At 37.1% G+C, this 12485-nt stretch overlaps 1 protein-coding gene across 1 annotated transcript in view; it reads left to right on the top strand.

Moving 5' to 3' along the window:
• WWTR1 (WW domain containing transcription regulator 1) overlaps positions 1 to 12485 on the top strand; it is a 68726-nt gene that overhangs the window by 33682 nt on the left and 22559 nt on the right. Inside the window, exon 2 of the mRNA XM_030495603.2 lies at positions 6180 to 6316. Coding sequence (XP_030351463.1) covers positions 6180 to 6316 — 137 coding nt within the window. The remainder of the gene's footprint in view (positions 1 to 6179; positions 6317 to 12485) is intronic.

Raw genomic sequence — 12485 nt, 5'->3', positions numbered from 1 at the left:
ATTGGATATTTGGACCATTCATAAATCAGTCTTTTTCAGAATTGTTCTTACACTGAGTTTCAGCTTCATCTTTGGTTGAGAAATCAGTATAATAATACTTGTTACAGAAAGCATTTTTTATTCATATACATTTTTAAACCAAGATTGTGTTACTATTCCATCTCCTATTTTCTTCTCCCCCTGCCTTTCAGGGAAAAAAGAAAGTAAAAATGACAAGGGAAATTGAAAAATATTATTTGCATAACTTTGGAGCTATTTTATGAAAAACTTTTGAAATGAAAATGTTATTGGCATTTGCAGAAAATTATGCAAAAATTAAAAGAGTAGCATTATAGAAAAATAGTTTTTTCTCAAGGGAAGTGAAAACCTCTTACAACTTACAGAAACAGAATGTAACTCTTAGGACTGAATGAAAGATATTTTTGTGGTGTTTATTAATTTAGACAGATGTAGTGTAACAGGTTATCTTTCTGTATAGACGCTGGCATACCACAATTAATGTGTAAAGTGATTTATAACAATATAATTCCATTGATGAAGTGGGTAAAACTAGCATGCAAGTCAGTGCCATGGGGACACTTAGACGAGGGGTTTAATGCTTTACTCTTTGTCCAGTTCCTGGGCAGAGCTCAAATGTTGGGAAAAGTACAAATTTTACTGTCTTCCAAGCAGCTCACCAGTGTGGTACAGTTTAGCAATGAAGGCAAGATTTCTAGCCCATGTTACATGCTATTGTCTGAAGCTTTGTTTTTTGTCTCATTGTAGGCCATGTGATGTATGCCAAGAAAAAAATCCTTCTGGGATTAGTAGTTCTGGAAATAATAAAACAAGGAACAGATGGATTGATAGAATCCCAGATAAGGATATTTAGGGGTTCTCTCTGTAGTGTTTTTCTTTCTTGTGTACAGATACACATTGCAAAGCTGAATAAATGGTCTTGATTACAATGAAATTTCACATGTATAAGTGACATTATTTTTTCCCAGGTTGAAACAAATGGCGAAAGGGTGTGGTTTCATAATTAGCAGTGCTGCTCTTCTGCCACTAAGCCTGTGAATTGCCTCTCCCTTCCTCATGCAACCATACAGCTGGTTGGATGAGAGGCCAGCAAAAAACAAATCAGCAAAACAGAAAAGAATAAAAGAAATTAGTAGCGTTAGCTGTAAGTATTTGCTTAGCCTGATCTGGCAGGCTGCATGACTGCGGGATCACTACTGTCAAGCCAAGAAAAGGGCTGAGAACACATGGCTGGGGACATGGGACTTCCCCTCTCAGCAGCAGCATGGACTGTCCTCAGCCAGTCATGAAGTCACAGCTTCACTAAGATTGAACTGTATCATACTTTTTAAGCAAAACCCCAGGCTTATGGAAGCTCAGAGCTAAACGCTACTCTCACGCCTGTTCATTGTGGCCAGATCTGATCTGGCTGCTCAAACATGGTATGCATTACTGAACATTTGCAACAGGGTTATGGATGGGAGCAGCCTGTCATTTGGTGATTGTACTCTGGTAACTGTCTTTGAATTGGTTTTAGTGATGAAGGTCCAGAATTTTAGGTAGTATTCTACATTTTAGTGTTTGAAATCCACCTGTAACGTTTAATGTATTACCCACTGGCCTTTAATAGAAATAGGCTGTTCCAAATCGAATTTTGTCAGTTCTGATACCCAGGAGGCTGTAAGAATCTTAAAAAGGCTAATTCCTGACACTGATACATTTTCTTTTATTCTTCTGTAAAAATAAAAAGATACTGGGCCAAAATCTTTTATCTCACTGTAAATCCAATATATTTAAAGTGGAATGAATCGGTACCTGTTTCTGCAAAGGTTTAATGTAACCTTTTTGATACCTGTACAGAAATCAAGGGGGAAGATTTATATAAGCAATGTAAATCAGAGTGGGAGAGGCATTTCTGTCCTGAAACCGAGCCCTTTATTTTAGAATCATAGTCTGATTTTAGTGAATGTTGGGTTTTCAATTCTACTATCTTAGGTTATTAAATAAGCATTGTCTAATGTTTAACAGCCTTTTCTTTAATAACTGGATAAAACCAAACCGGTTTAATGGTCATAGTAATAAATTATAGCAACAGCCAGTCATTACTTGATCTTGAATCATAATATCAATGCCATATTTGAGGGTTCTGTTTCAGACACTCTGTCTGCATGTTTTTTTAATGAAGAAGATGTGTTTGTACACTGCCAGGATGGCACCAAGGAGGGTAAGCAAGGCCACTCCTGGGTCTTGACTATGGCTGCTAAGAAGTTATCGTGTTTACACAGAAAATTCCCGTGTTTTGTTTAATTTTAAATTCAGTTGGATTCCGTAAGGGCTATGATCCTTACATTTTTGATCATTTTTCAGCTCTTCTGTAAATTAAGAAGCATTGCTAAATGGTTGTCATTGCCATGCTTCTCACATGTGTAACTCAAGTACAGATTGTTTTCTCTATAAGAAGGATCAAAGAGATTTTGAACAAAAGCAGTATTAGTTTTCAGCTACAGTTTCATGTCTGGTTGCTTTCCATAGCGATTTGCAGAACATTTTAATCTTTTATTATCATGACTTTTATGTAAGAAGAGGCTTTATGAATTTATTAAAATTTGATGGAGTATCTTTAAATTTGCAACTCTTATTTCAAGAGAAAAAGGAGAAAATCTCCAAGGCAATAAAAACACATCCTTGAAAGACACAAACTTAGAAAATACTTCCTTATTATTGATTCTAGATTATGTGTTTCTTCATGTTTTGTGCTGGCTTGATGTTGGTTGCCTTGGATTAATGCCAACTGCCTCACTATGTTGATAACTAAGAAAAGACGTGTACTTCAGGGAAAGCAAATGACAGATCTCTTCCTTGTAATCCTTCGTAGGCAGGACATTTTAAGTGGGCATATTTTAAAACAGGAAAGGGATGAAAAATTGTCTTCTGGTACAATGTGGAAAAAAGCTCCTTTACAGAATTACTGCTCGTTTCATCCTAATGTGGCGATCAGAAACCAAGTACTTCAACAGGAGGTGTTATGACGAGTGTTTTTGTAAAAGAGTAACTATTGCTTGACTCTTTGGCTTTTAAAGTATACTGAGGATAACACTAAACATAGTACTGTTCTTATATAGTTTTTTTCAAAGTCATTATTTTGACAGATTTTGCTGAGCTGATAATGTTTACTGTCAGAACTATATAAACTGAATTGCTGAAGAACATTTCTAATGACTTCTGTTACCTAAACCCTACACGATTTAAATTTTTTTACAGTTTCAATAAGGTAAACCCAGTGGCTCTGTGTAAAAAGTGTAAGACAAAGAAATTAATAGTTATTGTAATAGAATGCCAGCTGCAACCAAGCATTCCTGCTACCATGCTCTTTCCTAAATATCTGCAGTGCAGTGTCTGTGCAAAATTAAGAGCATGACCTACTTTCCATTGGCATCTATAAAACCTTTGATGAATTCAGTGTTTCAGGATCAAGGCCTAAATGACAAATTCTGTATTTTGCTCAATGTCTACTTTCAGTACTTGCCGACCTATTTTGTGAAGAAGAGCAGATTATTTTTTGCTTTTCTCTACATTACATTTTGCATAAAGTAATAACATCATCGAGATAGAGTAGCATAGTTTAGTTGGAAGAGGCCCACAATGATCATAAGGTCCAACTGCCTGAACACTTCAGGGCTGACCTAATGTTAAAGCATATTATTAAGGGAATTGTCCAAATAAATGCCTCTCACACACAGGCAGGCATGGGGCATCAACCGCCTCTCAAGGAAGCCTCTTCCAATGTTTGACCACCGTCTTGGTAAAGAAATGCTTCCTAATCATGTCAAGTCTGAAACTCCCCTGACGGATGCAACTTTGAACCATTCCCACACATTCTGTCCCACACATTCTGTCCCTGGATCCCAGGAAGAAGAGCTTGGCACCTCCCTCTCCACGTCCCCTCCTCAGGAAGCTGCAGAGAGCAATGAGGTTGAGGTCGTCCCTCAGCCTCTTCTTCTCCAAATGAGACAAACCCAGAGTCCTCAGCCATTCCTCATAGGAAGTGTACTGTTACCAGCAAAACACCATGAACATCAAACTATATTTCAAGATAAGTTTCACACAGAGATGGTGGGTGGTGTGGACTTCCCTTTGTCCACAGCTATGGGGAGCTTCCAGCTGAAAAGAACTTTGATAACACAACAGAATTTTAAAGTTGACCATTTTGGTATTCTAGCATGTCTTTTTGTTAAGAGCACTTCTGGTTATTGCTCATTGTATGTAATTGGCAGTTCTAGTTGAAGGTTTTGGGTTTGTAGTTACAGTTAGAAATACATTCAAACAAGTTACAGCTTGCTTAATACAACTGATTTCATAAATAGCTTAACTTGTACTTTTCCTAACAGGAATTTGTGCTTTCATTTTTTAAGAGATTAATATTACAGGGAAAAAAGTCTAATTTAATTTTAACCTTTTTGCTTAAATTTTACAGCAGTTTTATGTTTTAAAAAACAAACAAAAAACAGCATTGTAACATGAGAAATGTGTTTTTACATCAGCTTCATCAAGGCAGTATTTATTTAATCACTAAAACTCATGTTTGCAAACATGTTTCTCGCTATTTGGGGAAAAAAGATCTTTTCTATTATATGTTGATATTCCAAAACTTATAGCTTTGACGAAGTGTAGCTTCTTTATTTGAATTAAAATGCCAGAGAAACAAAACAATGAAAACGTTTTTCATCTCCTTTAGGATTTAACAGAAAGCATTGCCCAGTTTATTGCTCTAGCAGCATCTTTCATGCAGAATAACATTTCTTAATTTTGGAAAAAGATCATTGAACTGGGTACAAGAATTCTTAGATTTGAAAAGTATGGGTAAAAAGAATAAAAGCTAAAATATAATAAAGGTTTTCAGTGAGGGGTGCTTTAATGGTAGGGAGAAGCAATGGAGGGTAGTTTCACTGTGAATGATAACATATTCTGGAAACTGTGAAGAAAGGAGGCAACTTGAAAGCTTAAAGGATGAGTTTTAGACAAGCATCGAAGTGAAAGTGTGATCTTCAGTTACAATTTTGGAAGTGTACATTAAATGTAAAATATTAGGAAAAGAAAATGGCTACAGACTAAGTGTCACTTTTTTAAAGAGCTGAAAATGGTTCAGGTTGAGGTTTTTTCTTTGTCTTTTTTTTTCTCCTGCAATTCACATTATTTTTAGTAATACAAGAGACCTACTATAAAGAGTTTGGATGCGATAACATCATAATAGATGGGAACTTGCATGTGAAGTGGTGCAGCTGGTCAGCTGAGTCTGAAGGTGTGGAGTGCTTTCAGCAGTAATGGCAGTGCTAGTAATGTAGGTGAAAGCAGTGATGAGTTTGAGTTCAGTAAAGATGATGTTAGACCGTGCTTTTATGAAAGTTGTATTGCAATGGTTTTCCAGACAGAGAATGCTTAGATTTTTATTCTTTACATGTTCTTCTTAAAGACTTACCTCTTTACACGTTTTCTAACAAAAAACTAATAGAGGAAAACCCATCAAAGCCCAGCCAGTAGTCAGTAGCCTGATTAGTCAGCTGGGTGAATGCTGGACACAGAACCAGGCAGTCTCTAGATAGATACCAGACTATTGATTGCTTTAAGATAGTTTTCTCTTCTTGCTTCAAATAGAACTTACATGCTGATCCTGAAAATCCTTGTCCTGACAAGTTTCTTTCAAAACTGATACATTTCAGTGAAAACCTTCAGTTGCAACAAAACCACAGTTCCTTCACCACTGTATTCTGTGGCAAAAAGTGTTTTAGAGAGATAACGCTTTATCTTGCTGTAAAATCTCATGCAGATTTATGCACTACTCCATTGTTTTCGGGGTAATATAGGTATATGAGGGTTTACATTGGATAATTAAATAGTCTGGAAGATGAGTGTGCATCACAGATTTTTAGTATCATAATAGAATTCACGCATTGTTCAAGTAAAAGTAGTTATTCAAAAGTAGCACATAAAAAAGTTAAAATGTCAGGGGCAGAAGATCAGAATAAATGACAATGATAAATAATTTCAAGTGGGTAAGGGTGAGATCAGAAGGGTGGAAAAGCATGGCATAAGGGAAGCAAATAGGACTTTCATGACATTATGCCTAACTATGTATATAACATACTCAGGTATTTCGTGTTAAGCTTGTGTTTTATCTTTTTCAGTCACATAGAAAAAATTACAACATGGCAAGATCCTCGAAAAACTATGAATCAACCGTTGAACCACATGAGCCACCATCCTGCAGCTACTTCCACACCAGTGCCACAGCGGTCTATGGCAATGTCTCAGCCAAATCTTGGTGAGTCATCTCTGCATGTCATCTCTGTGGTGAAAGTATAGAAGAGCAAGGAGAGGCACCTTTTACTGATTTGTTTCCCAAAGTGTTTTTTGCTTCAAGAAGGGTAGCTCTGATTCTGCTGTGAGACCTACCAGTATGTTCTCCACTTCCTTTTCTTATTTTTCCCTTTGTGGAATTTACAGCAAGTGAATTCATCCTGTTTGAGATGAAGTTCTAACATGTCGCACGTTGTATTTTACAGCCTCTGTGACAATTTTTAATGTAGTATTGAACATAATAAAATAAGGTCTTCCTGTGTTTTTTCATTCAGAGGTGGTATAAAGCCTCCACAAACCCACTGTATAATTTTCAAAGCTAACTGTGCAGAATGCTGATAGATAATCTGTGTTTCTTCAGGTCAGAGGCTGTATCTGGTTTGCTTGCTTGTTTGTTTATAGTGGTGAGGTTTTTTTGCATAGTTAGGTTCTGCGCTGGAAACTACCTTCAAAATACTAAAAAGTCTATTCTGCAGTCTGAATTACCTGAACACTTTCTATAAATGGTGTGGTTTTTTCACTGTTCCTGTTTAGCACTTTGAGCTTAAATTTAAGCATCAATTTACATTTGTCTGAAAATAAAGTGAAAATAAAGTGGTGAAAACGCTGACAATTTTGAAGAAAACATGTAAGTGGAAGAAACATTTTCATGTATAACTGAGAATTACAAATAATCCCTAATATCTGCCACTTCAACTGTTCCATCATTCCAGAAAATGAGGAACAGACAGGTCAGCTTACAGGCTTAAGATCACAAAACTACATCAAATAGGTAGTTTTAAAAACACAGACCTGATTCTTGTCCAGGTTAATTTTTGATATGTTGATCTCATGATTTCATGATTATTCATTTGCAGTGTGGTTCATCAGGGCTATCTCTTCACATACCAAGAAAACTGTAGTAAAATCTGAAAGGTTAGGGTGTACTGTATTGTGTTATACTACATGGTAAAGCTAACAATTGCTCTGTGCACGTTACTTCAAACCACAGCAGCGTTTAGGTCAATCTGTTTATAGCAATTCTGAAATGGCCAATAGGACAGTGGGGTTTTTTTGTTCGTACCAACTCCTCAGCTTATATTTACATCTCTTACATTCTCTCTACTGATAAAACAAAGGAGGTGCCATAAATTAGGACAGTGTACAGCAAGCTTTTTCCCCCAGTTTGTCAGTAGAAGTGAATAAAAACCAAATCCTGTACTGAGATACTTGTATACTGAATTTTAGAGGAGGTCTTTCTTAGGATACAGAGGGTTAGAAATAAAAGCATACACCTAATTAAGAGTCTTGACGGGACTTCAGGTGTCTAACAGGGGCATTTCCAAAGACTTCAAAATCTGTTGTATCAAAGACTGTATTTCATTCAGTAATCTTCACATTTATAGATGAAGTTCCACTTTTTGGTAGGTATTTATACAGTGCTTGGCGTGGTTCAGATCTGTGACTGAATTTCCTAAAAATTAGCCCACTAGAAATAGTATGTAAGTATTTCCACAGTGTCCATATTTATTTAATTAAGAAAGTATTTTGTCAATATGTTTTGGTGGAGTTTTTCTCATTCTGGTGGCTTTTGAAAAGCATACTGTGACACTTTGGGACAAGCAAATATGTTTGCACAGCTGAGTAGCATTTTGAGCACTGTATTATTAAATCCAGCATCACAGTCCCTGATTTTCCAATCTACCTGTTCGAACACACCAAGGTGACTTATTTTATTAAAAGATGTATTTAAAAAGATTTAATCTAGAAACTGTTTTTTATGTATATACACAGAAAATTGCAAGATGGCAAGAATCTGAACAGAATACAGTAGCCTCTGAATGCTTTGTGTGACAGTTTAAAATACATGTGAGTGCAGTTTCCAGTACTGAAGCAGAATGTCTCTCTTTTGAAATTATCTTGGTCAAAAGGAAAGGTCTTTCTGCTCTTTTGTGATGCTAACAGTGTTACTGCTGAGCCTGCTTTCTTGGGTCTCAGACATTGAAGTGGGCAGTTTGTTGATCTGGCAGTCAGACCTCGAAGCCAGAAGTGATTGTGCCAACATCTTAGAGACATCAGAGGAGAAATGGAAATTGAATACCCAGTTAAGCCACTCTTCTGGCCATAATTTTGTAACTTTTTAGCAAGTGAAGTCTATGCATCTGTCTTTTGCCTTAGAGTTTTTTGGTACTGTAGGAATTAGAAGTAGTTTTTCTTTTGAACATGTGCCACTTAAAAGGATATAAGTATTCCAGGTCTGCATACTGGTCTGCACTTCTAATTACTAACACATGTGTTTTCCTTGCTTTGACTTTTTCTGAAGAGATGGAAAATACGGTCTGTTCTGTACAGCTTGTTGCTTTGGTTTATAAACTCCTTTCAGCAGTATTTGCTGGGAAGCATACAAAGGCACTTATAAACATTCTATCAAAAGCACAGAGTGTGACTAAATGATACCAAATCACAGCATGCCTGTGCTTGAGACATAGAGAAGCATATAGTGAAAGTTGATTGAAATTACTGGACATACTTTAAAAAAATCTGTTGTATTTTTCTACTTTTTTCCTGGTGTGGTTTTATGGTATCCATTTATGAGATACACATACTGGTTTTCATATAACTTCAGCGCTGTATTTCTTCCATCTTCATAAGTACTTCTTAAATCCCATTTACTTTGGTGCTGAATCTGCACATGTATTTTTTTTCTGCCCATTCTGAAACAGTCTTTCTCAGCTGAATGATAAATTATTAAATATCTGTTACAAGTCAATTCCATTACTGTGGTAGAATCAAAGACTATATGTGGGAGGAAGGGTGTTTGTACACCCTTATTTTAGACATCTGACCTAGGTCTCTGAATTAAGAGAGCAAGCTACATGGACTTTGCGTGAATGAAAGGAAGGAGAGCAGTTGCAGTGCAGCTAAACTAATGGTCAAACTACTGTCTGACTTAAATGACTAAATTGTTCTCTGGGAGTGCCAAAGTCCAAGGTTGGGAAGCTGTTCTGCCTTAATGGCAGTCACTGGTGTAAGAAGATGGTGGAGGATAGTTTTTGGCTATGTGTAGCAAGATTTAGGGGAAAAAATTAGATCCTTATAAAAGTTTCTTTTGCAACAATTTTTAATTAAACACTGCTTGGTTTGTAGTCTTTATTCCACATTATGCAACACTCAAAACCATTGTTATTTTCATCCTGCTTCCTTCGGACTGTTTTAAAAGATTTCTTTTGTGATTGTACTCTTCATCCATTTGGTGAGCACAATCTGGTCTTCATTTAGACGTTTTTCAAGTTTAACAGTTTACAACTTATTTTGACATAAAATAATAAGCCCCTCTCATAGTATTTATCTCTTCTGTATAAATTAGTTTAAATTTATACGCACAAAAAGAATAGGCTCTATGGTACAGTTGTTTGTAGAATTTAGGCCTTAGGGCAAATACCAATTGCAGACTGCAAGGCACAGTTATTCTAGGTCCTCTGTGAGTGACTAAGCTGTGTGTTAAGTAGTGTCCAGCGTTTGGTGGTTTGAGAATTTTGGGCACTCTGCCACTTTGCAAAATGTCTTTGAGTTTATTTGGGTGTGGACAAGGGGCTTGCATTTTATTTATCTAGAAACTGTGGTTAAAAATGTGTGTTTGGTCTCTCTAAACTCACTGAAGTCCAACCAGGCTGTATGTCCCTAACGCTTCCTAGTGCTTGGCTACCACTGTCATCTTTGACTCTTGTCATGCGGGACAGTCCAGCACCAGCAATAACAGACACACATACCTGGTTTTACCACATTGCATTTTCCACTTCTGGTACACAACAGAACTTGTGTGACTTGTCAGACTTTGCATGGAGATAGGATTGGTGGGTGGAAAGGCTTTTAAAAGCTGCAATTATGTATGAGCTGGCTCTTCAGGAAGAAGTGATAAGGAGTGAAGCAAAGAGACAAGCAGAAAGACACTTGTGTAGGTCCCTTATGCGTTAGAGCTGAGCCATCTTCTCCTATCCCCTTTGGTTATTCCCTTATAATCTATTATTTTCCATATAAGTTTGACAAGATGATCTTTCAAGGTCCCTTCTAACCTGGGCTGTTTTATGATGATGGTTGGTAACTTGATAATTTCATAACTGGTAAATTAGTATCTTCTTGAGTAGTGTCTATTGGCCCAGATAATCTTGCATTCAGAAAATGTACCCAGATCACTCTTAATTCTGAACACTGACATAAAACCTCCTAACTATATGTTCTCTCAGGTTCTGTCAAGATGAATTTATTAATATGTATATATTCAGGAAAAACAATCATAAAAATGCTTGGTGTTACAATTCCTGAGGTTTCCCGTGTTCCCATACTCTACCAGTATCTAGAGGACATTGTTTTAAGTTATTTACGTGCTGCTGCTTTTTTATCAGTTATCTGCCAGTGGCGTCCTCAAAGGGGGCATTATAAGAAACTGTGAATTCATTCAGATGTACTGAATTGAGGGACAGCTGCCATAAGGTAAGTAATAATGTTCTGAGCTTGCAAAGGTAAATGTGCCTGTTCTGAGGTAAGAACAGAAGCTGGATGAGTTTCCACACATGGTTGAGGGTTGGGGCCTTGCAAAACTTAAGGCTGTAGCTGTCACAGAATAATTCAGGTGGGAAGTGGCCCTGAGAGATCTTCTAACCCAACCTCCTGCTAAAAGCAGAGTCAGCTATCAGATCAGACCAGGTGCTCAGGGCTTTATGCAGTCTGGTCTTGAAAAATCTCTGTGCCAGCTCAGAGGGTCGTGGTGCAGTTCTCACGCTTTCATCAAATAGGAGACTGGCACGAAAAGGAAAATGGATGATGTAGCATCAACACTGGGTGGTGGAGTTTCAGAATGTGTAATACACATTATGAACAGACGAAAATTTCTGGCAGAGCGAGAAGGATACTACATGTACTTTTGTTTGCAGTTTCACCTGATCAGATCATGTGTAAATGCAGAGAATAAGAAAAATAAATCATGGCACATCTGCGGTAGAAGCTGGTAGTATTTATCTCCATAAAGCAGTTCAGGCATAAAACAGTGGAAAGCCCAACATTAATTTGTTTAGGGTTAGTGTATGCATCGATCCTGAGAGTTCAACCATATTAATGTACTGTGTCAAACTCCAGATGGAGAACTATTTGATTTTTGTTTTTCTCTACTGAAGAAGAGAAAGATTCTTAACCTTAGAAACTTAACTCCATCAAGGTCCACCAGCAGGCATGACCCCAGTGGTACAAACAGGATAAATACACTGGTTCTCTAAGGTGAAAGACATGTATTACACAATAGAATTTAACGTGAAGAGCCTCTTACTCTGGCAGCTGTTACAGAAATTTGTCTGTGAATTTAAAAAGTTTAGCTTTCTACTGCATTGCTAATGGTATTTAATTGGGTCTGGATACAACTGGGAGTCAAGACACTTTGCGTCTGCTTTCGTTTTTCTTAATCAGCCAGGAAATCCAACCAATAAAACAATGCAATAATCCTGTCTAAGAGCAATAAACACATGAACCAAAGTTTCCATATCCTGCCATGATAAAAGAGGTGTAGCTACCATTGTTTGAGGATGATAAAATGCAGTTTTGGTTACTGTGTCGAAGCGAGGCTCTGGAGATAAGAACACAGAAACTCCCAAAGTGTTTAAAAACAGTTGGTATGTATTTTAGTGATAACTAGCATATATGAAATGGTCTAGATTTTGCAAGGCTTAGTTTGCATTGCCTTGAAATTTGGCTACAGATACCTAACACTTGAGAGAAACGTGTTTTTCCCTCAGTGTAGCCCATGCCCTCACACCACCTGCACAGTGGAGAGGCTTCCTGTTCCAGGTCATTTTTAATTACTGGATGTCCTGGAAGAAGTGGACACAGTTCAGTTGTGGTCAGTGTGAATAATTTTGGCACTTGCTTCTGGTTAATGAAATAATACTTAAAGGAGAGCTGAAAGCATTGTAGAGTACTTGTATGTTCTGTGGGAATGAGAGTTATGACACAGCTCTGGAAAAGAACATGGTTGGGGTGGGGTTTTTTTTGCAATTAAAACCTCTTAGAAGTAATTTATCAGGCAGAGTTCAAATAGAATTTTTTTTTGTGTGTGTGTGTGTTTTAAAGACAGTAGCTAATAGTTCCAGTAACTAACAGGGATTAAC

Source organism: Strigops habroptila, chromosome 8 (genome assembly GCF_004027225.2).
Source record: "Strigops habroptila isolate Jane chromosome 8, bStrHab1.2.pri, whole genome shotgun sequence".
NCBI lineage: Eukaryota > Metazoa > Chordata > Aves > Psittaciformes > Psittacidae > Strigops > Strigops habroptila.
Note: the sequence above shows the minus strand (reverse complement) of the source record. Positions and strands in the feature narration are given on the sequence as shown.